The sequence below is a fragment of the Rhododendron vialii genome, chromosome 1a (genome assembly GCF_030253575.1).
Source record: "Rhododendron vialii isolate Sample 1 chromosome 1a, ASM3025357v1".
Classification (NCBI taxonomy): Eukaryota; Viridiplantae; Streptophyta; class Magnoliopsida; order Ericales; family Ericaceae; genus Rhododendron; species Rhododendron vialii.
The window spans coordinates 15560743-15579280 of record NC_080557.1 but is presented as its reverse complement, the minus strand read 5'-3'; the positions used below and the strand labels follow the sequence as shown (position 1 = coordinate 15579280).

General features: G+C 36.5%; 2 protein-coding genes across 2 annotated transcripts in view; one reads left to right on the top strand and one right to left on the bottom strand.

Annotated features, from left to right (window-relative positions):
* The window catches only part of LOC131306571 (bet1-like SNARE 1-1), a 76970-nt gene that overhangs the window by 26199 nt on the left and 32233 nt on the right, over positions 1 to 18538 (bottom strand). The window lies entirely within an intron of this gene.
* LOC131306560 (sodium transporter HKT1-like) lies at positions 14090 to 18223 on the top strand. Its single transcript, XM_058332883.1, has 3 exons — positions 14090 to 15291; positions 16058 to 16261; positions 17693 to 18223. The coding sequence occupies exons 1-3, from the start codon at positions 14120 to 14122 to the stop codon at positions 17889 to 17891; spliced, it is 1575 nt and encodes a 524-aa protein (XP_058188866.1). The 5' UTR covers positions 14090 to 14119; the 3' UTR covers positions 17892 to 18223.

Below are 18538 nucleotides of genomic sequence, written 5' to 3'. Positions count from 1 at the left end.
GGGCTGTAATGCATCCGCCGTGATTCGACCGTCTATCTCAGTACGGACGGCTCAAATTTAATTTAAACTCCTACAAATTTTAACCGTCTATTATCGAGATGGACGATCGCACTACACGTGTAGTGCGGATGATGCACTATAGGCCTGTCAATGGACCGGATTCGATCCGGATCCGATCCGAAAAATCCGATCGGGATCCGATAACATCGATCCGATAATCCGGATCCGGTAATTCAATACGGATCCGGGTCGGATCCTGATCGGATCGGATTAAATCCGTTATCAATCCGAATCCGAACTTTATTTTTTTTTAAAATTTTAATTTTTTTTAAAAAAATAGTAAAATTTTTATTTTGAAAAAAAAAATGTTTAAGAAGTTGTATTTTTATTTTTATTTTTTATTTTAATTTTTTAATTTTTTTTTCTGAAAATAATTTTTTTTTGAAAAAAAAATTGTATTTTTTTGAAAAAAATATTTTTTTTTGGCTAAAATTTTTGAAGTAAAAAAAGTTTCCGGATCGGATTCGGATTTTCGGATTGGATCCGGATTTTTCGGATTCGGATCCGGATTCTCACTATCGGATTTGAGTCTTATCGGATCCGGATTGGATTGTGTCTTATCGGATTCGGATCCGGATCCGGATCTGTCGGATCCGGATCGGATCCGGCCCATTGACAGGCCTAATGCACTACAACACCCCTTTGTGGGGGCCAGTAACTGAGACATTTTATGAGTTTCTAGACTGTGCTTCTCTACCCCTTCACGCTTAATAGCTCTAAATACGATCCAAAGATCTCGTAGGATCTCCCTTTGCTTCTGCAAGATATGGTTTACCACTCTCTGTCATGTGATTCTAATTTAACTGTCGTACAACTAAATAGAATTTAGGGTTTCCTCGTCCGTGAATAAGTTTTTATCTTTCTTCAAACCAATGGTTTAAGACCATATCCAATCTCGACCCATTTTAAGATTCAAATTTAAAATTTGGGTAAAATCCTCAAAAACCAATCTGCAATCACGACCTAAACCCTTCCCTATTTTTAGATTTTACCCATTTCTTTACCCAAATCTGGTTCAAGCCAGACTCATACTCATTTTTCCAACGGTTCTTTAGAGAGAAAGAGAGGAGAGAGAGCGAGAGAGATGAGACAAGAAGAGAAGAGAAGAGACTAAAGAGTGAAGACTGCCATTTTTGTTCCCTTTGAGGTCTGAAACTCGAGCAAACATGAGCCAAATTTAAAAAATTTTAAACAATTTTAAAAAATTAGTCTAGGGTCCACTATAGAGAACTTGCAATCTAGTTAGTCCACTCCTAATTTTTGTAACCCCTCTAGTCTACTAATATAGTTTAGTAAGGCCTTAAATCCACTTCTTTTAAAAAAAAAAAAATCAAGACAAAAATGCCCTCATATATAAGCTGTCATATAGAGAGAAATCCTAGACAAAAAATAAATCTGGAGCACAGCCCCCCCTCTCTCTACTGCCGGTGGAAAGTCCAAAAACCGGCCAAGGTCGAAGAACAAGAACACGATGATGATCATGAACAAGATGATGATGAAGAGGAGAGAGAAACCACTGACCCGATTTCACAAACCAAAACATTTTTGCATTCCACCATTTTTTTTTCTTGTTTACTTATATGTAACTAGGTACATCGCGACGTGCAAGGCACGTCCGTCCTACCCATTGAGTCATGTCCGTTGAATTGAACGGTGTTGAGTATTTTTGAAAGCTAGGTTGCATAAGTTTGATGTAAAGTTTCATATACATAAGTGCGTTGTATTTATGATTACAAAAGGCCCAATTAACAAAAGAAGGCTGCATAAGTTTGTTTGATATACATAAGTACAGATTTGCTGGTTTGTTCTTTCTCATGCCAAAATTACAAGTAAATCAATCCATAAAAGTATGAGCTTACTTATTTCCAGTTATTTACAACACATGTAACGACTCGAAAAAAATCATCTGCATCAAGCTATAAATTGGACTAGAAGTTGTGCATAGCAAAAGGCTTGCTATGACACATAGAACATACAAGTTGTATAAGCACCCAAAACCAAGCTTGCAGGATAGGATATTCAAAAAATATAAACAACTATCTTGTATAAAAACAAGTAAACTCAATACCTCATTCTCTGCATGCCACAGTTCAAAATTCCGCGTAGCTCCTGCCTCGAAAACATAGTCTGCATTTTGCGGGTCTGTCTTCATTGTTAACTCTATAGAGCACTTCATGCATTTGAAATAAAACCTGAAAATTTGGATTCCCAAGTATGTTTGCAAACAATTTCAGCATTCTAGTTAGCTAGTCAACTAGTAGTGACACATTCATGCATGTCTCATCTAAGCATAGAAGGGCACATAATAATGGAGATGCTCATGGAAATCATATCATCCTGACTTTCATCCACTGGTTCTTGAGCATTTGAAATGATAAACCATATTTAGCAATAGAAAAATCAAAATCTTTGAATATCGAGAGATCATAGATATTTTTTTGGACAAAACCAAAGAGTAGCAGTGATTTCAAAAATAGAGAGACGTAATGAATCATAAAGGAGGTTCATTGAATGAACTATGTTCTATAATTACTTTCTGAAAAATAAAATATGTCCAAGTTCTGTCCTAAGTTGGGGAAGACCAACTGCACCAAGGACATGATATATTTGTGCTGGCATGCCAATTGATCCCTAGTTTGTATATTAAGGCTCAACAACAGATTTAATTTCTATTGCAAAAAAAACTAAGCAGATAATGCATAGGGACACAACTTCTCACACAACGGCCAGTGGGAATGATATCTCAATGATATTTCAATCAGATAAAGCCCAGCCGTGGGACTCACTCTCAAGTCTCTTCTTCTCCCAGTTAACATCAAACAGTCCCAGTCCGGAATTACCGGTGGAAAATCGCAAATAGCAGTCCACCAAATAAACTCAATAGCAACATAACTGTTAAAACTTGAAGCACCCTAAAAATTAACCTTAGCCGTACAATAAATACAAATTACTACTACTTGAATATTCAAGAGGAGAAAAAAGTCCACTCCACAACCCTAGATATGGCATCACCCATGCATAACCAGAGAAGCACTCCGGGAAAGAATAAAAGACCTACAAACTATATGAATCCATCCAATACCGAAATTCAGACGTCCAGTACTTCATTAGGAAAACCCCCTCTCAAGCAACTAAATTAAAATTAATGAATTAAACAAATCAAAATACTTACATTCGGATTGTGTAGAACCGTTCTTGCAAGGACCTGTGGATATCAAAACTCTACCAGAATTATTAGACTAATAAGAAACAGAGATGTGAATCGAAAACGCAAGAAAATAAGGGTTATATTGGAGATCTATCAGACATAAAGCAAAATAAGAGGGATATTGGAGATCTATCAAACGGATATAGGAAAATAAACTAGATGATGAAGACCTAATCGCATGCGGCGTTCGGATTCCCGATCGTTTTGCATGACGACATCCTGCACTTTACGCCATGGGTTGAAAGCGGCCCTGGCAGTGGGTTAGTCTTCTTCTCCGGCTAGGAGGCCGTCCGGGGCGCTTGGCGATGAATGGTTTAGGTGAGTTGTACCGGTGAGATTTTTAGTAGTTGTCTGATGGTGTTGAGAGAGAAAAGGGGTTGAGAGAGAGAGAGAGCACGGGGAGAGGGTGTTGAAGAAGACGGTGGTGGTGTGTTTTTCGGGGATGCAGAAGGAGGAGTGGGGGGAATACTTGGACGCATGGGAGCCACGTGTACTCCCACAGAGAAAATCACAAAAAGCCAAGGCCACATTTTCAATTGCCCTGCAAGACACTTGTAATTACCAAAATAGAAGCAAGTGAATAGACGTAATTACCCTTCGCCTCTTACCTTGTTGCAGCCCAATCGAGGGGCAAAATTTTCCAAATCGAACCAAAATGCCAAGCGAAAATCACCCAAAACACGTTCTTCTTTAGTAGGGGTAGGAGATAGTTTTGTTTCTTTATCTCAATTTTTTTTAATATGTTCTAGTTGATTAATCGAAGATGGAGGATTCCGAATTTGTCACCCATCTGGGTGTTGATGGAAGGGATAATGGTCTATGAAAACAATGCTATGTCGCAATCAGTAAACAACGCTTCTCGGAAAACCAAGCCAGCCAGTCCACCGCCATGACCACCATGGCGCCACCCACCTATCATGATCCCGACACATGCCCCGCCCTTGATGGACATCGTCGACATGGCCCTCAATGGACACCGCCGCCATGGCTAGAGATGGACTGGCCCGTAAATCACCGTGAATCGATTCACTAGGCAGTGAAGGGAGAACATACGCGAAGTCATGGAGAAGAGTCATTCACCCAGACCTCGGAATCGGTAATCTCATCTTATACATATAATACATGTTCCTCATAGTAGTACTTCTTGTTTTGTATCTTGATTTCTTTGATATTTAAGGTTATAGTTTATTTCTTGCACTAATCTTGAACGAATTTGGATTTTCGACTTGTTATGTGTGTAGAATTTGTAGTTTCAGTCAATTATATAACGTTATTCCGCTTTTTCATAAACGTGCTTTAAAGTTGGTTTGTCTATTATATTAAGAAGGTCCGGTCTTTTATTTGTTTTACTGGAGAGAAATTTGGAGTAGAAAAAACAAAAAATATAATATTATAAGAAGGTTGATCTCTTTTGTTTGTCCTGTGTTCGGTTATCATCAGATTTGAAAGTTTTTGAATAAATACATTAGGTTATATGTGTGCTTTTCCTAGGGTTAGAGATTTGAAGTTTTTTGAATAAATATATAAGGTTATATTTGTGTTTTTCATCAATCACTTATTGATTTGGTCCCCGCAGCGGCCTCTCCGACTTGCTTCTGATATATTTGGAATTTTTTGAATAAATATATAAGGTTATATGTGTTTTTTTTCTAGGGTTAGAAATATAAGGTTAGAACAGGTTGTGTTGTTTTGAATAAATGTGTGTTTTTGTTATTATTTAATGTCATTTTTTTAAAACATTCTCAGTTAGAGAGAGATAATAATATATAACGTTATATTGTTATATATAACATTCTAGATTAGAAATATTATATGTTATTTAATAAAGAAAACATATAACGTTATATACGATCTTTTGTACCGTGTAACGTTATATATGAGCTTCTGTCATATATAACGGTATATGCTCTGTTGTCGATCACTTATTGAATTGGTCCACGTAGCAGCCTCTCCGATTTATTCGTGAAAATATGTTATTTGAAGCTTGGTTAGCGTTGTGGTTTGCTTATGGATAATCTTCTCTGATAAGACATATATGTTATATGTGACAATTTGCACTTGGTACCTAATTTTGTTCTGTAAAACTTCAAAACAAAGGAACTAATAACGTTATATATTTTCTTTTTGAATTGATCCGCGCAGCGGCCTCTCAAAAATACATATGGATATATCCATATATGATTATATATGGTTATATGAGAATATTTGTGAACACACACACACACACACACACACGCACACATATATATATATATATATGAGCTTGTATTGACATAAAAAAATATTTCAATTTGTGTAGAGAACATATAACGTTGTATATGAGACTTTGTCCTGTAAAACAAAAAAAAGAAGAAGAGGAATTAATAACGTTTTATGTTTTCTTATTAAATAGGTCCACGCAGTGGTCTCTCAAAAGCACATATGGATATATTCATATATTATCAGAAGTAAGTAGAAGAGGCCACTGCGTGGACCAATTCAATAAGTGATGGACAACGGAGTATATAACGTTATATGTGAACTTATGTCATGTGTAATATGTGTTTTTCCTAGAGTTAGACATATAATATTATATCTCATTTTTGAGATATATTAATGTTGTTTATGTTGTTTTGAATATGTATATATGTAGATATAGAGGTTATGAGAATGCTATTTGGAGGCAAAAAATCAAAATTTTGAAGGATCCGATGAATGTTTTGATAAAGAAATGGTGAAAAAATGAAACTCAACCCCCTGTGGCCTCATCAACATTCAACTTGGGATTCAAGGCGCGATTGAAAATAAGGATAATGGTGGCATGATATGTGAATATATAACGTTATTTTTTGAGATATATAATATTGTTGGAAAGATATGATGTTTTGAGAACATATAATTTTATGTCATGTTTTGTGAGACTTAGAGCTACAAAAGCTCAAATATAATGTTATATATTCTATTTTTTTATGAGATTTAGAACTATAGAAGCTCACATATAATGTTATATATTCTGTTAATAAAACAGAATAATTACTACTACCTAAAAGATAGCGGTAAGTACTCCGAGTATCGTCCTCAGGGATTACGAAGGCTGAGTTGCAATTGTTCTAATCAATTTCTAACTTAATTCAGAAAGAGATTTGATTGTTGGATTTCGAAAATATTAAAAGCTAAATTAAATTAAAGCAATTAAGAAATAACAAAAGTTTATGAGAGAAAAGATCTAGGGTATCGAATCCACTCGACCCGTTGCAACAATTTCTATACAATGATAAATGTTAATTATTCAAATCAATCCGGATATCGTTAGGGTTCAAGGGCCCTCACGGTATCGCCTAAAAATATTTATGAATCACCAAATAGCATGGAGTATCACCGCCTAGCACGAACCGTCGTACTAGTACGATCCGTCTCTATGGCACAGACCGTCTAATAGCATGGCGCGTCTTACGGAGCATAACCCATCTTACTCAATTATCACAAAATAATTAAGAATCGTTATATGAAGGTGCATGAAACCCAAGAATTCATACACAAGATGTGATTGGAAAAATTAATATCGCAAATAAATCCTTATATCATACAACCACGATTCGAATAATAAAACACTAAATCAAAATATTAACATTATTATTCAGAGATCGAGTTTCATCTAAACCCTAGAAGAGAGTTTAGCCGGACATTGACGTGGTACTCATTGAAGCTCGGCTGACAGTAAGCATGAAACCGTGACATAGTTTTCCCGTAGCAAGGATTCTCGTCTTTTTCTTTGAAGCGGCAGCCTTTCTTTCTTTTTCTCCACTGTGATGCGTCAAAAAGTCCCTTTGAAGCGGCAGGTGATGACCCTTTTATAAGCTGCCAAGGGACAACCCTATTTTCTTTCTTTTTCCTTAAAGCTGTGGGCCATCCTAGTTGCCGAGAATTGACTTCGGTGGAATTCTTTTTCTTTGATTCCAAACTCCCTTAGTCAAAACAAATAATAATGATTAGCCTTTTGGGCCTACCGAGACATGCATCAGCAAGAGCAAGAAATAATATGGCCCAATCCATGATTTAGTTGGCTTTAATGTATTTAGATTCCAAAAACCTACAATACACAAATTAAGCGTTAGGTTCCGAATAACAATATGAATGGACTTAACAAAGATAAATTAGTGGGCGCGTATGTGAACATTTACGCATTTATCACACCTCCCAACTTACACTTTGCTAGTCCTGAGCAAAGAAAACAAAATGAAACTAAAGAAAATAAATTGTAACTGATAGTTCTTTTAAACCCCCAGGCGGCCCCGGTAGGACGAGTGAAGTCTCGTGAGGGTTTTCAGCAGTGATTATCCACAAAACACAAGGAACCCTTTCACATGGAATCCAAAATCTGTCATACAACTTATTGATTCATCAAGCAAAGAATATGCAACTACCAGAATGATATAAGAAGGCACAAATAGTTCCAAACGCTATCAAGTCCAAAAATAAACCATGGCACTTAGGCTTAGCGTGTGTGTGATATGGGCCTCAACCACAAGTATGTAATGACTAACCGCTCTCTCCGGACCGAGTCTCGACTTCAATTCTCACAGTGTCATGCACTCACAAAGAAAAACGCTCGAAACAAGGTGCATAGTATGAACTCTCAAGTGTGCGGTTAGAAGTAATATAAATAAAAGCAAAGCACTTGCACACTATGACACGAAAAGAACACTTTTTATGGTGGACACTCGATCTCATGAACGGAACACCAAGCATTGGAACTCTCTCTCTCACATTCTTCAATCCACTTCCCTTCACCCCAAAGATCAAATAGGACTTTAATTTTGGTTGTAATGCAGGGTAAGGAAAAAATAGTTCAAGGTTAGGGTAAAATATCACATGTCCGAGAATAGGCAAACAACTTAGGGCTAATTTAACAATGTGAGCCCAATTTTTTTACTTTTTCAACTCTACCTTATCTTTCCTTCTAACCTTTCAACATTTTCCAACCATAAAGCATGATTCCTCCTTTTCAAACATATTGGTGCCCCTTTCATTCTTTTTTTCTTTTCTTTTCTTTTTTCTTTTTTTTTAAGGGAAACCACCAATTCAAGCAAACTATTTCACAATCCATCTAAAAATTACACCTTTATGTTTTTCGCCTTTCTCCAAACAAAATATGGAAGGTGGAGCTAACCAAGAAAAGGCTAAATATACAAGGCTCAAAGTGGCTCGCAAGGAATAAATGTGAAACAAAAGAACGAACGGGCTCAAATAACAAAGACGGCCTATAATCCTCTCCAAAGGGTGAATCATCCATATGTCAAAACAAACCCAAGAGATATTTTCAATAAATTCCAATGCTTAGCAATCAAGAATAATGAGACCTCAATAAGTTGGCTTTTTCCATGACAAACTAAGAGTTTACTTGACACCACTCCAACAAAAAGATAAGGCATGAAAGCTCACTAGGGTATAAGTCTCCACTAATCTAGCCATCAAGAACAGTCAATTCACAACTCACTAGTGATCAAAGCCCAAGTATACGTGACGTGCAAGAATGTCAAACCAAAGTGCCATAATCAACTTCTTAAGACAATCTAGCAAGTAGAACTACCATGCCAAAAACAGATATCATTACGGTAGGCAACACACCTCAACTCAGTTTTCCAACAAATAATCACAACTGGTTCAAACCGCATGCAAAAGGGTCCCACTATTTTTTAATTTTTCAAAATTTTTAATTTTTTAAGATTTTTAAAATATGAAGTAGTCCCTCTTCCCAACTTGAACTATTCAATGTCCGCATTGAAAGCATAAAAATAAAAAGACAGGACATAAATGTAAAAGAGAGGAAAGATATCACCTTGAAGGAAAAACTACACAGGATATAATATGAGAGGGGAGGAGACCCCCCAACTTGAATGGAAGCAACCTCATAACACAAAAATAAATAAATAAATAAATAACAAAAGCAACTAACTTAAGAAAGAAAGAGGAAAAAAGAAAAAGAAAGAAAGAAGAACTATACAAAAAGGTAATGACAGGCACTCCCAACACTTGAAATCCAATCAGTCATCACGCTACAAAGAGCAACCAAAATGAACATCCCACCCCACTTCAAGCTCTCCGATAAAAATTGTATGCGACCATGCCACAAAATTAAATACTTAGAATATCGCAATTGCCTTAGCCGCTTTTGAATTTGAAATTCCACAAAATCCGCATTCCGTACCAAATTAACTTTCGAGTTGTTGATGAATTTAAAAAAAAATGAATGGTAAACCACAATAAAATTATCAACACCAAGAAAATCAATTGGTTCTAACTCGACAATCTCTTCTAATGGTGGATGTCCAAAAGGAGTGTTGGTATCATCTAAAACTGAAGGCATTTGATTAGCATGTTCAAGTGGAATTTGGCCAATTTTTGACAATGGCTCCTCAATAGTTTTCATATCAATAGTCATCTCAGGTAAACAAGTAAAATTCTCATGAGGAAAACATTGGACATTAAGCTCATCACTCAATTCAAACTTCGTGGTTTTTTCCAATTCCAAATCAACAGCCCGTTCACTAACAACGAGTGGCTCTATTTGCTCTTCTACCTGAGCCTGAGAATTCGCATCTTCATAGTTCATGTTGCAAACCCAAAATTTAGAATTTTCAGCAAATCGATCATAAAAATCCCAACCCTTTTCATCAGCTTTATCCAAAAATTCACCATGACATATCATGTCTACCAACTGACGCGTTTTACCATTTAACCCATCATAAAAGAAATCTATATTGCGCCAAAGTGCAAAACCATGATCTGGAAAAGAGAGTAGCAAATCTTTATACCGTTCCCAACAATGAAAATAAGACTCATCTTCGATTTGAGCAATGTTTACGATTTCTTGTTTCCGAAGAACAATTTGATATGCGGGGGAAAACTCTTCCAAAAATAAATTTTGCACCTCTTGCCATGTTGAGTAAGAATTTAAAAGGAAAAACCAACTCGTAGCCCTGTACCGCAATGATTGCTCAAAATATTTTAGTTTGACTGTTTCACTATGTAGGTCGAATAAAGTGGCACAAATCTCCTCAAATTTCTGGATATGTGAGTATGGATTATCAGAGGGATAACCATAAAAATTGGGAAGCAATTTTATTACCTCAGGACTCAACTCAACGTTCAAAGAGTAGTAGTCTTCAAAGTAAGCCATTTTGTGTTTTTTTTTTTTGAAATAAAACTTACTGCAAGCTACACTACTAAATCAAGTGAACAAAAATACAAATACAAATAAAAACAAGAATAAAATAGAAACTCACAGTGTCACTGGCATAAATTTAGCTACCGCACCGGACTTCCTCTAACGCCGAGCAACTATTGGCTTCAAATTTATCTCGAGTAAAATCAAGAGACCTGCACTACAAAAAAAACTAATACAAAAACAAGAGAAATAATGATAGAAAAAAAAAATCTAAGCTATGAACTAAAATAAAAATTAATTGAAACAACATAACTGTGCTTGTAATCCCTGGCAATGGCGCCAAAATTTGATCGAGTCGTTTCCGTATCAAAAATAATTAATAAAACAGAATAATTACTACTACCTAAAAGATAGTGGTAAGTTCTCTGAGTATCGTCCTCAGGGATTACGAAGGCTGAGTTGCAATTGTTCTAATCAATTTCTAACTTAATTCAGAAAGAGATTTGATTGTTGGATTTCGAAAATATTAAAAGCTAAATTAAATTAAAGCAATTAAGAAATAACAAAAGTTTATGAGAGAAAAGATCTAGGGTATCGAATCCACTCGACCCGTTGCAAAATTTCTATACGATGATAAATGTTAATTATTCGAATCAATCCGGATATCGTTAGGGTTCAAGGGCCCTCACGGTATCGCCGCCTAGCACGAACCGTCGTACTAGTACGATCCGTCTGTATGGCACAGACCGTCTAATAGCACGGCGCGTCTTACGGAGCATAACCCATCTTACTCAATTATCACAAAATAATTAAGAACCGTTATATGAACGTGCATGAAACCCATGAATTCATACACAAGATGTGATTGGAAAAATTAATATTGCAAATAAATCCTTATATCATACAACCACGATTCGAATAATAAAACACTAAATCAAAATATTAACAATATTATTCAGAGATCGAATTTCATCTATACCCTAGAAGAGAGTTTAGCCGGACATTGAAGTGGTACTCATTGAAGCTCGGCTGACAGTAAGCATGAAACCGTGACACAGTTTTCCCGTAGCAAGGATTCCCGTCTTTTTCTTTGAAGCGGCAGCCTTTCTTTCTTTTTCTCCACTGTGATGCGTCAAAAAGTCCCTTCGAAGCGGCAGGTGATGATCCTTTTATAAGCTGCCAAGGGACAACCCTATTTTCTTTCTTTTTTTCCTTAAAGCTGTGGGCCATCGTAGTTGCCGAGAATTGACTTCGGTGGAATTCTTTTTCTTTGATTCCAAACTCCCTCAGTCAAAACAAATAATAATGATTAGCCTTTTGGGCCCACCGAGACATGCATCAGCAAGAGCAAGAAATAATATGGCCCAATCCATGATTTGGTTGGCTTTAATGTATTTAGATTCCAAAAACCTACAATACACAAATTAAGCGTTAGGTTCCGAATAACAATATGAATGGACTTAACAAAGATAAATTAGTGGGCCTGTATGTGAACATTTACGCATCTATCAATAATATTGTTGGAAAGATATGATGTTTTGAGAACATATAATTTTATGTCATGTTTTGTGAGACTTAGAACTACAGAAGCTCAGATATAATGTTATATATTCTATTTTTTTGTGAGATTTAGAACTACAGAAGCTCACATATAATGTTATATATTCTGTTCTATTTTTTTTTTGTGAAATTCAGAGCTGCAGAAACTCAAATATAATGTTATATGTTTTGTTTTATTTTTTTTTGCGATATTTAGATATTCAAAAACTCACATATAATGTTATATATTTTTTATGGATCAGTATATAATGTTAAAGACTAAAAATAAGAAAAACCAAAAAGAAATGTTGCATGTTAGAAATTTTTTGTCACATATATAATGTTATATGTTAGAAAATTTTTATCACTTATATAACGTTAAAAAATCAATATAAGAAAAATAGGAAAAAACAATAAGAGAAATTTGTCACATATATAACGTTAAATGTTAAATGTAGTGGGTTCAATAAAAAAATTTGAGAAAAATGAAAAAATATGTTTTTTGTTACACATATAACATTATTTGTGGCGTGTTGGTAGCGGCTGATTGATTGCAACAAAATGGAAAAAATACATTTTCGTGTTAGCCAAACAAGGCCCTTGTTTCTTAGGTGGGGTTTTGTGTCATTAAAATTATTAGTGGATTTAATGGGTTATGAAACTTAAAAGTGGACTAGATGGGTTTGAAAACTGCTATGGTGGACTTATGCAAAATTCTCCCAATTTTATATCTGAGTTGAAGATTTGTTGGAGATGAGAGAGAGATGGACCTCGTCGATTGTCAGAGCTTTGTACCTGAGTTCTGCTAGAGCTACTGAGCTTCGCCGTCAGAGCTTTGATCGCTGCCGTGTTTTGTCCGATTGAGCTTCTCCTCTCTCTTATTTACACACATAATCATTCAGTAACTAAATAATAATAAATTTGGATAAAAATTGGGTTTCACCATTGGAGATGCTCTCCCCAGTTGGGTTTTCATCCAAAATTTGACTCAAAATTGGGTATGAAAAAAAGGGGGTAAACGCTGGAGATGCTCTAAATTCCTTCCTTCTCATGTGCAGTTGGTGAGGAATAAGCTTTTTCCATCCCTGATAGTTATGAATTTTATCTTTCTCAAGAATTCCATGAAATTACTTACTTTATTCACTATATGTCCTGATTATATTCTTGGTTGCGAGATATGTTTGCCAAGTGCTTGATTACTTGTCATAAAAAGTTTCTAATCAATCAACTTTCACTTAGGTATATGTTTGCCAAGTGCTTAATTACTTGTCATAAAAAGTTTCTAATCAATCAACTTTCACTTAGGTAAAGGTTCTTCACATGATACTTCATGCGATCACGAAGAATTTTTTTTTAACAAAATGAAGGACTTGGATCATTTACATAAAATTAAAGTCAATCGGACATTGGTAAAGGCTTGGTCGAACTAATTTTGTCATCAGAAGCTAAATGTGCAATTAGAGTTTGGCCGTCCTAACATATACTCCTTTCATTCCAAATTAGTTCTATTATACAAAGTTTTTTAAAATTTTTAAAGACATTATAGATTGAAAGATATAAACAATTTAAAAAATTGCATCGGAGACTGAACAAGACCATCAATTTGGTTCGGAGGGAGTATGACTTTGTCATATGGATGCCGGTACAATGAACGCGATCTTTCGTGTGGATCACCCAATAGCAGTCTTAGAAAATAAACAACCAGGATCGTCAAATTGGACTCTGGTGAGTCTCATTTTACGTTACATAAGAAATCACACGAGGGATATGAGAATATACGCGCTCTCTCTCTTTTAGTACTCCTTCCGTTCCAATTTATTTATCCATTTTTGGAAACTCAACTTTTTTAGGGAACATAATTATTACACTTATAAACATTTAACTTTCCAACATTCACCCTTTCAACTTTTTTAAAAAGTTACTTTATTTGAAAAAAACAAGGGTAAAAAGGACATTTAGTTTATTAAAAAGTCAAATGAACAATTATTTTGAAACATTAAAAAGTCAAAAAATGGACAAATAAATCGGGCCAAAGTACTTGGACGTAATCTGTTCTTTTCTAATTTGCACATTCTACAGGGAAGTCCCACTACTTTAATTTGGAGTGTCCATTTCCCCCTTTAAAAGGACCAACCCAATTCATAAGCCATTTCATAAACAAGAAGATGTCGAATCGTGTTCATTTATCTCACAAAATAAAACGCCCCTTCAACTCTTCATGTACAATATTCTGCTCATCTCTCTCCTCCTTTCGCTCCCGAATCCTCTGGCTGAATCCGTTCTGGATTCAGCTTCATTACTTTGCAGTCCTTTCCGGGGTCGGTTTCTTGGCTTTGAAATATTCAAAGCCAAAAACCGCGCCCGCCTTCAGTCCCAAGGACTTGGATTTGTTTTTCACCTCTGTTTCTGCCACCACAGTTTCAAGCATGGCAACCATTGAAATGGAGGTTTTTTCCAATACCCAACTTGTTATTTTAACCTTTTTGATGTTCGTTGGTGGTGAAGTCTTCACTTCCTTTCTTGGCCTTCTATTTAAGGCCAGCAAAAGTAATATTGGTGAAGAAAATAGAGTGGTGTCAGCTAATCCTGATTCTGAAAATTCCCATACTCAAATTGAGTTGGGTTTGTCTTTAAACAATCCACAGATTTTGGATGAAAACCCAAATACCAGCTTAGAATCTGGGATCAAATCCGTTAGCAATGTATACTTGAAGCACAATTCCATCAGGTTTTTGGGCCATGTGGTCCTCTGTTATCTACTAATATTTCACTTAGGTGGTTCTACTTTGATTTCTCTATATATCCTCCTTGTTCCAAGTGCTAGACAAGTACTGAAGCAAAAAGGCCTTCAAGTACAAATATTCTCTGTCTTCACAACCGTCTCGACGTTCACCAACTGCGGTTTCATCCCAACAAATGAAAACATGGCCGTCTTCAACAAGAATTCTGGCCTCCTCCTGCTTCTCATCCCTCTGCTCTTGTTTGGAAACACCTTATACGGGCCGTGCCTGCGGCTCGTGATATGGGTCTTAGAGATGGTGACAAAGAGAGAGGAGTTTGGTTACCTTTTGAAGAACTATGGGGAGCTGGGATATGACCACTTGTTGTCCAGCATGAACTGTTTGTGCTTGGCAGCCACTGTCTTTGGGTTCATTTTGGTCCAGTTTGTGCTGTTTTGCTCCCTGGAGTGGAAGTCAGAGGCACTGAGTGGTCTGAATTCTTATCAGAAACTGGTGGGATCTCTGTTTCAAGTTGTGAACTCAAGGCATAGTGGTGAATATGTTGTGGATCTCTCTCTCCTCTCTCCTGCAATCTTGGTGGTGTTCATTGTCATGATGTAACTCTCTCTCTCTCTCTCTCTCTCTCTCTCTCTCAAAGCAAGCTATATTAGCATAATTAGCAGTTGTGAAATAGTTTACTGGTGGTGTTTCAAGTGAAATATAAAACGATATTCCATCCGTCCCTAAATAAGTATCTAACGCGCAAAATTAGACTTTCAAAAAGATGTATTTGTTTTGTTAAAAAAATTAATTTTTTTTATAAATCAATAGATAGCAATGAGTTCTATTAGATTGTGAAATAAAATTTATTTTTTTAATTAAAAATATGCATGTTTCGTAAAGTCTAATTTTGCGCGTTGAATACTTATTTAAGGACGGAGGGAATAATTATCATTCCAACTTTGGCCCCCAGCCGTTAAGGAATAAATTGGACCAAGGACATGCAGTCCACTAGTCTAGTTGGTATCTAGCCCCACCCCTCCACTAGGGGAAGGGGTACACTACACATTTACATTATATTTTTGATTTACATTATATTCACGTGGGGATTACCTTGGTTTGATAAAAATAAAAAAAAAATTAATAAAATTTAAAATAATCTTTTAGGGGGTCCTGTAAAAAATTTGTTCAACCCTGGTTTGCCTCGTCGTTAATTTTAAGATTTCAAAATTAGTCGAGGTGCGTGCGCACAAATTGGCCCGGACATCCGGTATTCAAGAAAAATTCATTCTTTCGGGCACATCGGGAGTAATTTTTATGTACTTCGAATATTCTGTCTTTGTGTGTGACTTGGATCATATCTCTACCTTGGTTGTTGCATAGGTATCTTCCACCTCGTACTTCATTCTTCCCAACTCGCGAGGAAAAGAGCACAAAGACAGAGAACAAGTTAGTGGACTACTTGTTGTTTTCGAAGCTCTCTTATTTAGCCATCTTCGTCACTCTTATCTGCATCACCGAGAGAGACAAATTGAAGGAAGACCCTCTCAACTTCAATGTTTTAAACATCACCCTGGAAACAATAAGGTACAATTTCTCAAATCACTTTTTCCATTTTACTAGATCAGTTTACGTACGCTCTTAGCTGGGCTAGGATTTATGCGGACTGTGATTCGATTACCCCAGCTAGATTGCATACGACTTGTATCCAATTTTGCTTCTTGTAAATTTCATGCATATTAAACGTGATGACAACAGGGTTAGATACTCGAAAGACGTATTGGAGGGGGCGATGTCGCGTGATGGCTATCCTCTCCGGCACTGATGGATTTTAATGGCCCCAGCAGGGCCATGAGGCCAATCGTCACTCTAGCAATAAAATTCTATTCTCGTGTTTAAAAAAAGAGTTCATACTTTTTGTATTTATATCATGGCATGCCCAAAAAAAAAAAAAAGACAAAAAATTTACTTTAGCACCTTGTGGTTTTGGCCCATGTGCTTTTTCACTCCCTCATTTGATTATCATCGTATAACCACCCTATGTTGGACTAATGTGCACAGTACCGTCTATATATATATATAGAGTCGTTTTCAGGTCCGGATGTCTTACTGTCCGGATCGTCCGGACCTCCGATTTTCTGATCGAATTTCGATGATCCGAGCCGCTCAATGTGATCAAAATGTAATTTTAAGGGTACTCGCGAGAAATTAGAAAAAAAAATGATCAGGAAGGGCTTGGTCGGAACAATTTTTTATTGAACGGTTCAGTAAAAAACTGCTCGGATCAAGCCCTTCCCGATCATTTTTTTTGCTGATTTCTGTAAGATTCCCTTAAAATTACGTTTTGAACACATTGAGCGGCTCGGATCATCGCAAATCGATCGGAAAATGAGATGTGTGGATGGTGTGGACCGTAAGAGTTATAGACTTGAACATTTGTGAGTGTGTGAGTATAAAACCAAATTTTGATGATCCGAGTCGCTCAATGTGTTCAGAACGTGATTTTAAAGGTACTCGCGAGAAATCAGCAAAAAAAATGACCGGAAATGACTTAATTTGAGCAGTTTTGATTTGAACCGTTCGATAAAATACAAACAAAAACTGCTCGGATCAAGCCCTTTTCGGTCTTTTTTTTTTGCTAATTTCTCGTGTGTACCCTTAAAATCACGTTCTGAACACATTTAGCGGCTCGGATCATCGCAAATTGGTCGGGAAAGGGACGTCCTTACCGTAATACGGTAAAGGAGCCCTTATTAGAAGTTTTGTGTGTGTGTGTGTGTGTGTGTGTGTGTCTATATATATATCAATGAGTTCTTTCAATTTATCATCTTCAGGAAAAAAAAGTTCGGATTTTTCTGTGATTAAATGTATTTTTCAAAGTTCTCCTTTTGCGAGCCAGACAATCCTGGGACGAAGAAAGTAATGCTGTACAATAATTGTGTTGTATATTGTATAGACTGATGATCAGAGCTAGCTAGCTAATTAATTAATTGTACTACATGTGTGATTTTTTTGTAGTGCGTACGGAAATGTGGGATTTTCAACCGGATATAGTTGTAAACGGCGGGTGAAGTACGATAGCTATTGTGAAGATAAATGGTTTGGACTTGTTGGAAGGTGGAGTGACAAGGGAAAACTTATACTCATTGGTGTCATGTTCTTTGGAAGGCTTAAGAACTTCGGCAACAAAGGTGGTAGAGCTTGGAAACTGTCCTAGTTATAACATGCACTGGTACGCAGTAGAGTCAAGTTGAATGCCCCGGTGACGACGTTCAGCTAAGGCTCATATGTATCGATATATGCTTTGTGTAATGGGTACGTATGTACGGACGTATTAGGTTCTTATCTTTGTATATATTGCCGGTGCGTACATCATGCATTGGCGACACTAATGTATGAGCTGTGGGGTACGTTGCTTGACCCCATGGCAGAAAAATTCTCTCCTAGATACCATGGTACTGCTTTAAATTTTCTGAGGGACTAATGGTTGACACCATAAAAATTGGGTATGAACCCACGACACAATGGCACCAAATGATTTTCCCAGCACTCTATTCTTCTTCTTCTTCTTCTCCTCTCTCTCTCTCTCTCTCTCTCTTTCTCTCTCTCTCTAGCTCTCTCTCAATACAGAACCATTTCAAGTGAAATTGATAACTCATCTCTCTCCTCCCAGTGGTGACCAAGGTTCGAGTCCCACGAGCGGTGGGGCTTTGGAGTCTAAGACTATGGATAACCTCTAGACCCCTTGTGCTAACCCTAACACTGCACTAACTCTCACCCTCGCCTCTCAGAGAAGTTCAAATACTAAGAATATATATACTTCCGGCTCCGATGTATATCACCTGACAAAAAAAAAAAAAAAAC

What these genes read in the sequence shown, in the direction of transcription:
- LOC131306560 (XM_058332883.1), top strand. Translation starts at nt 14,120, where the DNA reads ATGTCGAATCGTGTTCATTTATCTCACAAAATAAAACGCCCCTTCAAC. An exon ending in GTGGTGTTCATTGTCATGAT is followed by an intron (nt 15,292 to 16,057) that starts GTAACTCTCTCT and finishes GTTGTTGCATAG; the next exon opens with GTATCTTCCACCTCGTACTT. An exon ending in ATCACCCTGGAAACAATAAG is followed by an intron (nt 16,262 to 17,692) that starts GTACAATTTCTC and finishes ATTTTTTTGTAG; the next exon opens with TGCGTACGGAAATGTGGGAT.